Source organism: Caloenas nicobarica, chromosome 1 (genome assembly GCF_036013445.1).
Source record: "Caloenas nicobarica isolate bCalNic1 chromosome 1, bCalNic1.hap1, whole genome shotgun sequence".
Classification (NCBI taxonomy): domain Eukaryota; kingdom Metazoa; phylum Chordata; class Aves; order Columbiformes; family Columbidae; genus Caloenas; species Caloenas nicobarica.
The window spans coordinates 29,695,976-29,711,955 of NC_088245.1; the positions used below are offsets into that span (position 1 = coordinate 29,695,976).

Sequence of the window (15,980 nt, forward strand, 5' to 3'; positions counted from 1 at the left end):
GATTTTGCCTTTTTACTCTTCAAACACAGAAGCACATAAAAGGTTATTTTACAAGCCGTAACTTGGTAATTTCCAGTCGTCCATAATATCAATATGCTCATCAGGTAACCATTCAAAATGACTATGATATTGCATTTTAAATTAAGAATCATAACAAATGTTCTTAAAACATTTTAAATAACACTGTTTTAGGAGATTAATTCTTGTGATCATATTAAAATAAACTGTGTTGCCCTTACAGAATTAATTAGTGCACTTATCCTCCAGGTGTAATTGCTAGATGTTCGTTTCACAATGATTTGCCTCTGTCAAACCAAGATCCTTTATGGATCTCATAATGCCTGCTGCTAGAAGGAATCTCTTCTTTGCCTGTCCAAAATTTATGGTAGGGTGGCAGCCCCAGGTCTTGAAATCCTTCATTGAATGCATAGATTTAGCCCAAGAACTGGATCACTGGTGGAACTCTAGATGCGTGGAAGCCCCCAGTGGTGGAACAACTCAGGATGCAACCACGTCTGTGAACGTTTGGGACTGGCTGGGGTTTTAAGGAAGGGTACCGAGCAGGATACCAACCTCTAAATCATCAAACAGGAACGGGGAGGTACGGGTGGGCTGGGTAAGCCCAACAGGACAATGTCTGAAGAAACTCTGATGAACGGACAAGGCCAGCTGTGTGCTTGGGGCAATGGCTGCTCTATCACCTCACTGGGGTTTCCACCCACAGCAGCGTGCAGCCAGCAGCTCCCTGTTCCCAACCACGCATGGTGTGGATGTTCAAAGAGGAAGGAGATAACTCACTTGGGGCTGACCTGCCTACGAGGGGTAATATAAGGATGTGTGGGATGGGAGAGCATCTGGGTCATTCCTTTATTTCATTGAGGACTATTCACTATAAAATAATTAACAAATAACTAGGAAGTGGCAGATTACACACAAACACACACAAACATTAATGAGCAGGTGATTACAGAGACAATAAGCCGTCTTTGGTCACTACAGGAACTAATGCCATTAAAGGAACTACTCAGAAACAGACTTGAACAGGTCCAGCCTGAACTTTGTCACTGATAAGGAAGGGAAAAAGTGATTATCGTACGTATTACAGTATTTTTGAGGGTGTTTGTGGAATTGCGTGAAACTTGTTACGGGGTATCAGAAGAGGTTTGTGGGATTATGTTTATCTTATTATGGGAAATTCAAAGGAGGGGGCAAAGGAAGAAATGGAAGGATGAGGGGGTAACAAACATTGCAAAACTGTGATGAGGAGTAAAAAAGGGTCAATTGCATTTAAACAGGCTGCTGGTGGGTACACTTCGCTGGCCAAACCCTGCACCTGATCACTAAGGTCTATCCTTTTTTTCTTACTAAATTCTTTCCTTGATTACTTTATGTAATTCACCCTCTATCCTATGTGTGATACTGTTGTGAGGCCTAAGAACCAGCAGCTGCAGGTCACAAGGTCTGCAGGTTGGGGATCAGCAAGTAGAGGGACCATGGTGTGTCTACATTTTCCTAGTGAATTTAACCCTGTATGCATTGTCTGTGCATGTGTAATTTGCTAGCAAGGTTCAAACCACGGCAGACAGTGAGCAGAAAACCTGCATCGGGAAACACTCAAGGTCTGAGTCAATGGCTGGGCGAGGGTCCCAAGGTCCAGCCATGGGCAGAGCTGAGGCCTGGCAAGTCACAGCACTTAGAGACTCTGCTAATATTCAAGGGAACCATGACTGTGGGGTACATGTGAGACAAGTGTGAGTGTGTGCATCCATTTTGATAGACAACACCAAGTGGGATTTGCTAGCATATAGGAGGAAATTTGCATTCTGGGTAAGAGACGGGTTTAGAGGTCATGGTAATATTCAAGGGATCCACAAATGGATGTGCTTCTGAATCTGACAGTGAGAGTGTCTGTTTTCACTAATGCACTTCAATGCTGATCAGTCTTCGACATCCCAAATGGGACTTAAACGTACCACCCCCCTTAGCCCTCCACATCTCAAAGACTGGCTTTAGGGCAGAGCACAGCCACAGGTATCGCTGCTGTTGCCATTTCCCTCCCTGCCTGGGTCTCCCAGGGAAAGAGGATTAGAACGGGAGTGAGAGAAGAACCTTCCTTTCTGGAAGAGCCCTAAGTGGCCAGGTGCCACTGCCCAGGAATCCCTTTAATTGCTCCTTCAGCAGGGCCATCCTGATGCATGCATGAGCTTTACAGAAGTGCCCTGCAGCACTGTAGCCTCTAACACAATCTGGAGTAGCAAACATGAAGGAAGTTGTCATTACATGCTATCATCAGAAGTTACCAGTAACCCAGGGACATAATTTAAGAGTGGAAAAAGGGAAACACTCATCCACTCCCCTCCTCACTTCCTAGCTTCCAAAACAGAAGTGAAGCAGCAACAAGGAGGCCGAATTCCATCTATGTTTTAGCACACAGAAGCCAAGAAATCCCTTGCGTCCCCCACTTCTGGAAAGCTTTTCGGGTGGACTTTTAGACACCAAGCTCAGTAGGCAGGAGTCCTACAGAGAAACTTCATCTTTCTGACTCTTAATGTGCTCCTGCTTAAGGGCAGAGATTACAACACTGCTGAGAGCCAGGAATGACACATGACAGTGGTGCTTTGACAGGCTTTGCCTCATAACCTTTCACACTGTTGTGACTCCATTGGGCCTAATGAAGTTTAATCCTAGGGAAGAAAGTGCAGGAACTATTATGAGAGATCACACCTGTAGAGAGCCAGGAGTGGTAAGGTGAGAGGGGATGATGTACAGGAGTTGGAGGTGGAAACACATTATAAAAAAAAAAAAAGAAGAATGGATCAGCAGGGATGAAAACAGTATCCAGAAGTGGTTTGTGGATGACAGCTGGTGAGATACATGGCAACAGGACAGGAGTGGTGGGACTAAAGGTAGAGCTGTGGTTAGAGGAGGCTGGCAGTTTGGAAGGGAAAGGGCCAGGACAGAAGGAGTAACCGAGAGGGGTGTGGGAGAGAATGGGGGCAGGAGGGACCAAATTAATGTTTGAGAGTGACAGGCTGAGAAACTGTCATTAGAGGATCAGAGGGGCCTTCTAGAGGCAGATGACAGCTGAGGAACAGAGGCCATGAGTGAGAAATGAAAGGCAGGCTCACACCAGATGAGAAGACAGTGCGAAAGGCTGGAGAGCCATAAAGCTCAGAAGTGGCTGGTGCAGAATCATAGAATCATTTAGGTTGAAAAAGCCTTTAAGATCACCGGGTCCAACTATAAACCTAGCACTGCCAAGTCCACCAATAAACCAAGTCCCTAAGCACCACATCTACACATCTTCTAAGTACCTCCAGGGATGGTGACTCAACCACTGCCCTGGACAGCCTGTTCCAATGCCTGACAACCCCTTCCATGAAGAATTTTTCCCTAATATCCAATCTAAACCTCCCTGATGTAACTTGAGGCCATTTCCTCTTGCTCTATTGCTTGCTACTTGGCGAAAATCATGAAGTTTATGAAGAAAATTAATGGGAAGCTAAAATGCCCACCAAAACCTCAGCCTGGCAGAGGCCAGAGCAGCAGAAGGGATACCCCGAGAGTGTGGTGATGAGATAGCAAGCTCAACTTCTGGCAGCCGACACCAAAACCAAGGCAGAAATGGTGCTAAGATATGCAGGACAATGACCGGGCCCTGGCCTGAGGTTTAGCTATATGAAAAACTACTGGGCAGGACCTGAGAAACAGCTGAACATAAATAACAGAGTGAGATGCTGGAAAAAGTTGCCAAGAGCACATAGTGAAGAAGGGCTGGCTTTCGGGTAGTTAAGAAGGGGGTTACTGAGAGGTGGCTGGGCTTCACAAAGGGTTGGGTGTTAGGTGTTGGGACCTTTCGGGAAGTGAAATCTTCCAAGGCACACAGGGCCAAGGTAACTGAATCAGTGATACCATGTGAGACTGAGATGGCCCACGTAAGAGCATCAGAAACACCAGATTTTTGTCATGCATCAGGTAGTGATCATCAAGCTGGAGCAGCCAGTGAGCAGGAAGAGACCCTCACCTGGAAAGAGCTGGTGTCTGATCCGGTGGCTGGGCAAGAGGCCCAAGGTCCAGGAATATTAAACAGACTGAGAGCCCACATTGATATTCAAGTGGTCTGCGAATACGGGAGTGCCTGCGAGTCTAAAGAGGAATTGTATTTTCCCTAGTGAATGTCAATCCTGGTCAGCCAGAACAGAGGAACTAGACTGGGCTATCCCTATGCTTGTTTATGTGAGTACTGTCAGTATTTACGAGGGCATGATAAAGGCATTGCTCTGTGGGTGGCTGTGTGACCAACCATTTCAGTTTCATGTTTGTGCATGTCTCTCTTGAATGCATGCTCAGCCTTGCTGCTGGCCAGACCTGCCGGCAGGAACAGCAACAGCTCCATCCACCCACCCTGATGGAGAAAGCTCTCAGGTCTGAGAGAACATAGGGCTGGCTTTCAGTGACCAGGAAAGAGGAACTCCTGGATCCCAGAGTCCACTGGGTTGAGTGGCTCTCACAGCATCCTTAACAGAGGGAGCTCAGAGCTGAGCTAAAGAAGTGACACTTGCAGTATCAGGAACAAAACAACTTTCTCTGATGTATCTTCTTGGTAGCAATGAAAAAAGGTAGACTTGTGCAAGACCACTTAAACGTTAGTTTTCCACAGTGAACCAATGGGTTAAAAATGGGACACAAGAGAGAGACATGGAAAGAATAACATGCTGTGCTCTGGCATGGTACACTCCAGCAGCATGGTATTAAAAAGCATTTGATCACGTTAAGACCTCAAGTAGTAAACCGTAACTGTCAGACTGCCAATGAAGCTATGAAAGACACACTTCCAGGAAAAAACTCATTCAAAAATCCATTGACAGATGCTGTAAGAAATGTTGATATGTAGCATAATTCATGTAGACTGAACAAACTGTACTGTGGACAATGAAATGTTTATTACAAGCCACTCAGTGAAGACTGCTGGAGGGAACTAACTAAAAAGCGGCACAGTCCTGGATGAGAATACACAAGCACAGGCTTCCTTGTAAATAGGAAACAGCAAGACAAGGATAAGTATTTTATTTAATTTTCCTATATACTGTCTCCAAAGAAGCGACACACATTCTCAAGTGCACATGCAACTACAAGATGTTGCTAGAGCAAATAGCCTTGTAGAAATGAAACCTAAAGAATTTTGCTCACAGACAGTGAAATGATAAATTTTAGGGTGAAGTATTTTCTTCGCCCAAAGACAATGTGATTTATAGTGTAAGAGCTATTTACCCTAAACAACTGGGCTCTGAATAATTTTGAAAAGGCTGTTTTAGCTGTTTGGTAGTCTTGTCTTTGTTGAAGAGAAGAAGAAAGACGGGCTCTGAGCCCAATACAAACATGCTGAAGTCAGTCATGGTTAACATGACAGACAGCAGTTAAAAGGCTGTGGCAGAATTTCATGACTCCCAGCCAGCATGTTGGCAGCCATCTCTTATGGAGACAGGAATAGCTTGGATGTACATGGAAGTCTATAGGCTGGGGTGGAAGTTAATTTAGCCTGGCACCCATTATTTTGATTTTCAATTGTGACTTTTATACGTTTAATCATTTAAAGACTCCAAAGGATCTGCCAGGGGATGCAAAGCAAATTTGGGAGCAGAGACACTGAAAGTTTACTAATCCTTTCAATGAACTCACTAATAGGAAAAGTGTGAAAGTCTCTGAATTCCAATAGAACAAACGTTTTTTCCCACTAGTGCCAATGTCTTTATGAGAGTTACCTAGAAAAACCTCAGGGTAGCCTCATTGCCTGTATTACTCCACAGACCTATACACAGTTTCACATAAAAGACTTGCACAGACAAAAGTGGCTGTTCTTTTCAACAGTTAAAATGGCACAACTTTGCCTCTGGGTGCAATGACACTACTGTGGAAGAGCTCTAGAAGGGTCTGGCTTTTCATGTACGAGAGGATCACGCCAACAGACTGCAGCACATAAAAAAATTAGGAGTATTGCTTTAACTACTAGCATAAATAAAGAGATATTACTTTTATGAACAGAAGCAGAGTACACACTAGAGAAAGAACACAAAGATCACTTAAATGATCACTTGCTACCAAAGTTTGACAACTAGAAGGATAAGCACTGAATAAGTGTGTTCTAACTCTAGGTTTGAAACTGCCTGCTTGCACATGACTTTTCCTTATGTTGTGTCCTTCACACTATCAGTGACTTAAAAATTGAACATAACTTGACAGTAGAAGCTAAAAGACAACCTGAAAAAAAACAAAGAGCCACGTCCCTCTCTTACATGTGAAAACTTTAAACACGATTTTTTTGTTCAGCTCAAACTGAATCATCCCCTCAAATTTCTAGTTACCAGTTCAAAGTAATGATTTGTTCAGAGATTATTTTTTAAAAACCAGACATACTCATTTTAGAGACAGCCTGTACCTGGTGAGGCTCACAGAGCAGCATCCTGTCACTGGCGTTTCTCCCCTTTTTTCCATCTGTTCTTTCCCCCAGGGCCAGAAGATGTAACTCAAGCTCTTGCTCCTGCCTCACAACACCTGGGTCTCTCTAACAAGGATCAGTTCAGCGTGAGGATTTATTGCGGTTTACCTAAGGTGAGCTCTAGCTAAGCTGCTTCTAGAAGGGCACAGACATACAGGCCTCTCAGTGAGGATGGAGACCTCGCTGTTCTTGCTGCTTAAGGTGCCTGGCTTATCCCTGGCTGTCACTCCCGATAGTCCATTTGTGCTCCTTGCTGTACACCATCTGCTCTTCTTTATCTCTGCGTATGTCTGTGCTGAGAGACGGATTTATGTGAGTAGTCAAAAAGCCACCCAGACTATCAGCGCGATGTCCCACCTCGCTGGCCCGCTGCCGGCACCCAGTCCCTCTCCAGCACAACCCGCTGCTGAAACCTCTCCCAGTCCCCTCAGCTTCATGTGCCAAACTCGGAGCTTTGCTACGAGGAATGGCACCGGCAGCACCAGAAGGACTCACTCCCCTTTTAACTACCGGAGGCGGGGACGGGGCTGCTCGGAGCTCATCGCCCCGGAAGCCCGCACCGACCGGCGGGGCCCCCGCCGCGCCGGGCCCCGACGGCTCCCGGCTGTCCCACACGTGTCCCCTGCTCCCCACCCCCGGCGCCCCGCGGAGCCGCCGCCGTCCCACCGCCCGGAGAGCGGCCCCGAGCCTGGGACCGCGGAGCCGCCGGCAGGGGGGAGTTGGGTCCCCCACGCAGCGCACTCACCTCCCCGCCCCGGCGGCCCGCCGGCCCCGCCGGACGCTGCCATGCCGCCGCCGCGCCGCTCCTCCCGCTCCGGCGTGGGGCGGCCTCCGGGAGCCGAGCTCCGCCCCGCCCCGCCCCGCCCCGGCGGGAAGCGCGGGGCCAGCCGGGGCTCGTAGTCTCTCCCTCGGCCGCGGGCGACGAGGGGCGCGGCCGCGCCGAGGCACTACGTTCCCCGGCGTGCAGCGGGACGGGGCATATAAGTGGCTGGCGGCGGGCGCGCCGCAGTCAGTCGGTCCGCCCGCCCGGCAGAACAATGAGTTCGCGGCCGGGACCGGGCAGCCGCGGCTGAGGGGCAGCGGGAGCAGCCGGGCAGCGGACGCGCTCGCCGGCCACCGCCGCTGCCAGCGGAGGGGCTGGCGGGGGCCCGCACGTCGCGAGCATGTGGATACCCACGGAGCACGAGAAGTACGGCGTGGGTGAGTGAGAGAGGGCGAGCGGGGCAGCGCGGGGCCGAGGAGCGAGGAGCGGCGCTGCCGGCGGGGAGCGCATCCCGCGGCGGAGCGGGCTCGTCCCGCGGGGCTGGCGTGGGCTGCTGGTGTCTGCCGCGGGAGTGTGGGCAGCGCCCTGCCTCTGCGAGCGGTCGTGTCGCCCCCTCTGCGCGGCGAGGGTCGGCGGTCCCGCCGGGGCGCGGGAGAGCGGTCCCTTCCCCAGAGGCGCAACAAAAGGCGGCCGGTGGCCGAGCCGCGGGCTGCAGCGCCTCTGCTCGCTGCCCGGAGATGGGGCCGGTCACCCGCCTCCCAGGCGGGCGCTGGGTGGAAAGGTTGGTTTTTCACAGGGAACAAAGCAGCCTTAAAAAATACTGCCGGGAGCGGTGGCCCGGCGGGGAGACGGTCTGTGGCGGCGGCGCCCCGAGGAGGAGCAGGAGCGGGGCCGCGGGCATTGTTCGCGCGTCGGGGGTTTTGTCGCTGCTTTAGTGGAAACCAGACAAAGTGTCTCTTGTGGGAGCCGCGCTTCTCTGCCTCTGTATTGAACTCTGCCCGGTGCAGGGCTCTGGAGCCCCTGATGTGACTTACGAAGTGATCAGGAAGGTTCACTCTGTTTTTTTTTTTTTGACACCACCTATTAAAACCGCCAATACTCGGTGAGCTCTGGTGGCTCGTCTCGGACAATAGTCCCCTCTGACACAGCTGAACTGTTACACAGACCTACTAGCGTAGTAAGCAGCTTTCTGTTTGTTTACGTCGTGTTTGAACGCGGAATTGTGTATATTACGGGAAAAGCAGGAGGAGCGCGGAGCCCTCCTTTGTTTTTGTGTGTGTTTGTAGCAGCGCTCCGGCGAGCGCAGGAGCCGGCGCCGTGCGGGGCCGCTCCGTCCCACTTGGAGTTGGTCCCAGATGTTGCCGTCCTCCGAACATTAAATTACAGACATCATCGATGGGATTTATGTTCTTGACTTCTTTATTTGCCAGGTCACAGCTGGGTTGCAAGATATTGATTAGCCCTACCACCCGCCTTTTTTTACAAGGATGGGCAGAAGCTTAAAAACCACTCTGGGGCTCCCTGGAATGGCATGCTGGATATTAGCAGTCAAGTATTTCAAGCTGCAGCCCTCCTCTTAGTCTGTTTTTTTTCCCTCCTGATTTATGAGCTAAAAATCACTATGGAGCATCTCTTCCAATACTGAAAACAAGCAGCTAAACACTGTTCCACTTATTTGAATGACTATCCCCCAGCTGCTAAACAAGTGATATCCATTAAATAATATTTTTTATGTTTAGTAAACCTTTGCAGGTACTTGCACATGGATCACTGTCCAGCTCTCCCCCACTTCCAGGGCTGGTGGCACTGAAATCTTATGCCTGCTAAAGAGATACAGTTGCAATTTCTCAATAGTAGGCAAATGTGGTTCGCTACAAAGATCCTCTTTATTTGTGTATATATAATATAGTCACACAAAGATGCTTATTTTTTATTTAAATTTGTTCCATGGTTTTCTGTGATTTGCCTTCCAAAGGCTATTCAACACAGTAACAAAAGGCCACTGTTCAATTTGGGTTCTCTATACCCCTAGGATGGGGGTGATATCACAGTTGGTATGACCATTGCAAAATGTTGAAATACCAATCTAAAGTAATTTAATTTTTCTCTTGAACCGTGTTTTATGCTATGTGCTCACTCACCTGCATGATGAGTGCTGTCTGCAAAGTCTTCACACCCAATTATTGTATAAGCTATTGTGCTCTACAGCAGTGGTAGGGGAGGCAAGAGAAAGAGTTGTATATTGCTGTATAATTCTTTAAACTTCACACGAAGTGGATTTTGTAGATCAAACTTGCATTTTGCACTGCAGACCTGCTTATGTATTTTCTTTTTAGTGATGAGATTGTTTCCAAACAGTGTGTGGTGGGTTTTTTTTGGTTTTTTTTAAACACTGATGTATTTATCTGCCCTGGTAAAATGGGTGTGTTATAAAACCCCTTTGAGAATCCTGATTAGTTGTACCAAGCATATGTATCCTTTGTATAAAGAGCTCAGGGCTTGCATCAACATCAGACCTCATCTGCATTTTCAATCTGAATTTTGCAGCACATGCTGCGTGCTGCACATTTCTACTGTGACATGCCAAAATGGATGAATAACCAGGCAACAGCCACCTGGTTGCACTGAAGGGTTGCTGGTAACCAGGTGGCTGTGGCTCACCTGCATAGCCTGACTGATTCCCACTTTGAGGGGTAGTTAAAAATTTGAAGATTATTAATTGTATTAAGCTTCTGCCCGTTAGCCACTGGTAATACCTAATCGCTTTTTTTTCTGAGCAGGTTGCTTGACTTTGAGTTCATTTACTAGTAGGCAGACACACTGCTAGTTCATTTCCTAGTAGACAGCCAAGCTGTCATAACGAAGGACATTATTACATTAACGTGGCATCCTTTGTACTGCAATTATGTGGTTTTTTATTTCTAAGGCTATAGGTTTTGTCAGTTACCTGTTATCCTTCAGGATGCTAAAGGTGAATTAAGCATTGGAATATTACTGGTTCTGAGAAAGTTTTCTTGTCTGGGTTTTGATATCTTTATTTTCAGAACAGAAGGTTAAACTTCTGTGTTTCACTTTGAAATTCCACGTTTTGAATCACACCTTCAGCTGTTGTGTCAGACTAGTGATGGCATTGCACAAAGGATCCAGTGGTCACTTATGTGGAGTATTTAGCACAAAGTATGCTGATGTAGGGGTAGGAGAGGTAAGATTTTTTTTTTTGCTGTTAATAGTATCTAAATCTGGTAGACATCAAATTGAGTTGGCTTACACAAATGCCATGTTGCTGTTTTATGTGAATTTAGAAGCCAACGGAACAATGCTGTTTAGAACAATAACCAAACCCTTTGTTAAAATGAGTCATTTAAGACTGCATGGCTGTGGAGCTGCAGGCAGCAACCAGCAAGTGTAGCTTTCAAAGGTGGCTTACTGATCCGTGCGAACTGGAAACTTTTAGCTGTAGTAAATAAATCACAGGACTACATAATTGTCTTGTAGCTGCTGTTTGGAGTAAAATACAAGTTCTGTTAGCCTGAATATAGAGGATCAGTTTTTCTTTTTGTCTCACCAGATCTGCAGATTTACCTGCATCTGTAAGGATGCAGTTATACTTTCTTGAACATAGGTGATTCACCTTTTTCTACTGAGCACAAAGTTTCTTAGCATTTCTCAGGAAGGCATTTCTTGGATTAGGATGGACATATTAAAGAGAATAACTTAACAGTTGGCAAATGCATAATCTAATTTATAAGCAGAATGCTATTCCAGATCCTGAAGTGATTCCATACAGCAAAATATACCAGTTTAACTCAGACAAGTTTAAATAATGCTTGGTATTTTTAGTGTGGTTAAGCTGTAAATCTGCCTTCCTATAGGTGTGTGAAGTGTGGCCATCTCCTATTTTATAGATGGAGAAACAGAAGGATGAAATGACTTTCTGCTGTAAGCTGGGGCTTATAGGAGGAAAAAGACAGGAGGTGTATTAGTTGATCACAGGAGCAGTATTGACTAGCACATAGACAAAAGCCAAATCAATTGGCTTGTGTCTTGTTCTTCTGGGTTGCAGCCAGACTAGTCTTGCTAGCAATCCTCTTGAAAGATAGCGAGGCATCTTTCTCTTCATGCTGTAATTGCTTTTTTGACTGCAAGCTGAGTTTACTGTAAATGAGCTTGGTTTGTTTAGCTCAACAACAAAAAGACAAAGACTATTGTGTGGTTAATGTCACATTGTATCTCTGTCAATAACTGTGCTAGTCTTCTAATAGATGTGTTTTGTTTAACACAAACACTTCATCAGCTTCTCTTCATCCATCTCCAAATAGTACAAATAAGACTGAAGGCTTCATGTCTTCCATTCTTCTATGTTGAACCTGCCTCACAGTGTTATTTGGAATTCAGTTTATATTTTTGCTTTGCACTAATGCGACCGCTAGTAATGTTCTATATCCAAAAGTCCTGTCAAGCTGCCTTAAAACTGTCTAGGGATGAGGCAGGGCAAAACAAAGCACATTTTAGGTCTCATGAGCTCCATTTGGCTAATGAACAGTTGGAGGATGATCTTCATTTTCTTGTTACAGCTTGTGGGGCTGGTCCCCTGCAAGCAGGTGAAGGTGGGGTACCATGGGACACTGAGTGAGGCTGGCAGGGTACCAATACTCCCTTCACTTCACTTGGGCAATAGGAGCCTGTTCTCATTTTATCAGATACTCCCCAAGTTCTAGTTATCTGAGCTGGAAAATGTGTGGTCTTTGCTATAGGAAGGTTTTTGATACATGATACATTGTCATGGAGACTTTTACATCAGTTTAGGATGTCAGATAAAGATATTTTCCTGGTCTTCTATATGAGCAGTAACTTCAAGTATCTTTCAAAACCAGCATGATCTCAACTCACAGCTTTTGGACAAAAAAAAAATCACTGACTATATTCTGTCGGAGAGCAGAATACGAAGGCTGAGATTTTTAAGTCATTTTGGTCATAAGACTAGCCTTAACTTAAACAAGTGTTGATAAAGTGGTGAAGTTGCCTTAAAATAAGACTAAATCAAGATTTTTTAAAATGCATTTTTTAGCAGCTGCCTCCAGAATGTTCTCATCTTTGCTATTCACTACATATCTGGAGCTACTGGGGAAGATTTTTGAAGGCTGATGTTATTTCATGGTTAGCTGTATGCTGATGACACTGTTTTTCTTCCTCTTTTGCTGTTTTGAGGCTTTTTTTGCCACCATTCTCAGTGTTGGACTTGTGTGGCTACTAGCTGAGTCAAATATAGCCAGAAGATGATGGAACAACAGTGAATTAAATAAATTAAATTACATAAGGAGTCAAGGTGAGAATGTGGTCTCCTTGCTGAAAGGGAAGATGTGCTTTTTTTTTTTTTTTAAATCTAGCATAGAATAACGTAATCTGTGAATTGCTTCTGGGAGCTTTGGCAGCACATGATGGAGTCATAACTTCTCTGTCAAGGAAGCTATAACTGGTTATTGTATTCCAACCACACAGATATTGGCAGCCTTTTGCACTGCTGCAAGGGTGTCTGCCTTTGACACATCTCTTTCCTGGGCTGCAGGTTAGGGAAGTGATGAAGCTTCAGAATAAAATAGTGTTTCACATTTACAGCCTGGTTCAAGGTGAACATGTTATCTACCACATTCCATAGTTTCCTTTTAATTTCTGAGTGTAATTCACCATGTAGGTTTTGGTCTATAAAGTTTTCCATAATTTGGGCCTTGGGATCAGGGAAAATCCTGAGAGCATTTCGACTGCTTGGATCATTTGCAACATTTGACTGTATTCAGCAACTGAGACAAGGTGCTCTCAGAGTTTGCACCTGTGGGAGATGTCACTTCATTTCTTTAGTTCTGAGACACTTTGCCTGTGGTGTGTTGTGTGTTACTGGATTTGTACTTGATTTTGCAAAGGTACAGGGGAACAAATTACGTAACTCAAAGTCCTTTCAAGCCTCTGTTTGGCACAGAAGGGTTGAAATGTGACGGTTTTGCTTCACTTTCAGTCTGGAATTTTACTGTGGGATTTTTTTTTTTCATGCAACTGTGTAAATCATTGAGTAACCTTCTGTTTTGCTTTTCCTAATTTTTCTTGCTATTTGTCCTTTTGTGAGGAGCTGGGCAGGGTGCCTTTGGGGTGGCCATTGTACCCTTCCTGGTGATTTGGAAGCCAGAAGACTGGAGGGAGATGTCCCTTTTTATTTAGTTGCATGCATTTAATTTATTGTAAGTGTTTCTAACATTATGTAATACAAAGGATTAATTTTTGTTCTGGAGATAATCAATAGAAACATAAGAAAAATGTTTAGAAAGAGTTGAGATTTAATCTGTATCACTTTGTCAAGGCCATGTCAACTCTTATCACTTCTGAAGGATGTTTGCCAGCGTGTTCTTTGAAATGCTGATAATAGAGCATCTGTAACTTCCATAGTCAGTGTTTAGTAGTATTACTACTAGAAAGTGTTTAGCACTGGAGTATTTTTCCTTCTGCGTGTGTTATGTGTATATGAAGACTTGCCAAGATTGTCTCCTTGCGTGAAATGACTCCAGTTATTTCATCTTTTCCTTGTAGATGATGTTGTTTGTATCTTTAACCAATTGATCTGTGTTCAGAACTGGATAGGAAAGCTTTATCAGGTAAAGCAGGAGAATTTTTGAGAGTCTGCTTGTCATTTCTTGTGTGATGTTTGTTCCTTTTGCAACAGCATTGTGTTGACTCATATTGTCGGGAACTGCTGATCAGTCCTTCAGATCCTTCTCCGGAATACTTTTGTCTAGACAGTCATTCTTCCATCCTGTATTTGTCAGCTGATTATTTCTGCTTATGTGTCCTTAGTGAACTGCACCCCTTTTCCATACTATTTCTTCTGTTTGTCAGCTGTGCTGGCTCCTGAATTTTCTTTCTTGCATAAACCTGTTGGAAGCACCTTGTCTGACAGGTTTTTTTGTGAGAGATGCAATTTAGGATCTGTACTTGCTAACAGAAGTGGAGCTTGTTAAGCAAAACAGTGCATGATGAACAACTAAAGATCCTTGAATGACACCGTGATTTGCCATTAGTTTGCTTTCTTATGTTTAAAGGAATGTATTGTTCAGATCTTTACAGTGATGAGAGACTGAAGTGATAGTTGTGTTGTTTCTCTTCATAATGCATGTTTCTTGTTATTTGAAGTGCATATTCCCAGCTATGCAACTTAAAGATAACTTGTCAACTTTGCATTCTTGAGCACCTGGAAAGTTTAGTTTGAAAATAATGCTGATCTAACTTCCTGATGCTCAAGGGTGGATAGGAGAGCTGCAAACACTGCAGCTCTGAAAGTCACCGTGCTACAGGGACAAAGAAAGAAGCTTGGATTTTGCAGTGTGTAATGCATTGTGCTTGCTGTCTTTGTTTTGAGTAAGAAATAGGATGTAATCAAATTTAGTTTTGCAGGATTAAGAAAACCCCACAGTCTTATGGGATGAGGCAAAAAAAAATGCTCTTGAAGGAGAGCGAATGTAAGTGGAAAAAACCCTGCTGATGCTGATTGCACCTTTCATCTTTCTCCAAGACAATTTTTTTCAGATTCACATGCAATTATTTATCTACTTTGTTAATAGTAACAGCCGAAATTATTACAACTGAAAGTGGGTAAAGTCTCTTTACTCAGCTCTCTAGGACATCTGGTTTTGTTTTCTTGATAGTTTCCGTGTAGAAAAATGCAAATAGTAGATGCGTTAATAGATCCTGAAATGGGGTTGTTAGTTTGCAAACTCTCATTAAAGTGTTTGAGGAATAATGTAAATTTATTTCAGTTTTGCTTTCTGTGTTACTGGATTTCAAGTGTGTGTGTCCTTTCAGGGCCCTGGAAGCAGCTGGTGCCTGGTCTTAGACAATTGGTAGGTAAATGAACTTGAGTTCTTTCTGCAGCAGAGAAGAAATGGAATGCCCTTTCAAATCCATCGCTTGGGATTTCTTGATTTTTTTTTGTTGTTGTTTGCACTGAACTTATGATTTCTGAATTTTATTTAGAAATGCAAATGAGTCCTTAAAGATGTGTACTGACACATTTTCATGAATAATTTGCATTGAGTGTATGGGAATTTATATATACTGTGGTTAAGAGGTGAGCACCAACTGCACAGTAGGAGTTCTACTGTAATAGAAGTTACTGAATTCTGTTTAGTTATTTTTAAAACAAAGCATTTTCCCTTACAATTATAAGTCATTGACCACATATATAATGTTTCATTTTTGAAACCCTTTGAAATTACAGGTTGCAGTGCAGAAAGCAAATATTGACTCCATGAAGCCTTATTTTCACTTTTCTCCAGAGTAGTGTAGTGAGCTATGCATGTATGAGATGCTGCCTGGGGGGAACCAGTATTTCTGATTCTCTGTTTTGTTATAAGAGTTAGATAAAAGTTAGCTGCGGAAATTGTATTTCATTATTGTACTATAAAAATAGCAGTGGGTAACAGCTTAATCCTTAGCGAAGCTGTAGGTATGTCATAGACTATGTAAGTATTAAATAGTTGTGCTTATATAAAGTAAGTCATACTTCTGTAGATAATGTGGCCCATAAAATATAGAATATTATTTTTCTGAGGAAAAGACTTGTATAAAGATGGCTATTTGATTTTAAGTGTACTTTTTAAAAAAAAAAGTAGCATTGGGAAACTTATCAGTAGTTCATAGTATTACCTCTGATTCTGCAGGTGCAACTGTGAGGTACAC

At 44.4% G+C, this 15,980-nt stretch overlaps 2 protein-coding genes across 4 annotated transcripts in view; one reads left to right on the plus strand and one right to left on the minus strand.

Annotated features, from left to right (window-relative positions):
- Positions 1–7,305, minus strand: part of ZNF277 (zinc finger protein 277) — a 55,847-nt gene extending 48,542 nt beyond the window's left edge. For both annotated transcript variants that reach the window (XM_065649401.1, XM_065649392.1), the window contains exon 1: positions 7,242–7,305. In XM_065649401.1, the coding sequence (XP_065505473.1) occupies positions 7,242–7,284 (43 nt within the window). In that variant the 5' untranslated portion in view covers positions 7,285–7,305. The remainder of the gene's footprint in view (positions 1–7,241) is intronic.
- Positions 7,306–7,582: 277 nt separating this feature from the next.
- DOCK4 (dedicator of cytokinesis 4) overlaps positions 7,583–15,980 on the plus strand; it is a 237,028-nt gene continuing 228,630 nt past the window's right edge. For both annotated transcript variants that reach the window (XM_065633327.1, XM_065633337.1), the window contains exon 1: positions 7,583–7,696. In XM_065633327.1, coding sequence (XP_065489399.1) covers positions 7,660–7,696 — 37 coding nt within the window. In that variant the 5' untranslated portion in view covers positions 7,583–7,659. The remainder of the gene's footprint in view (positions 7,697–15,980) is intronic.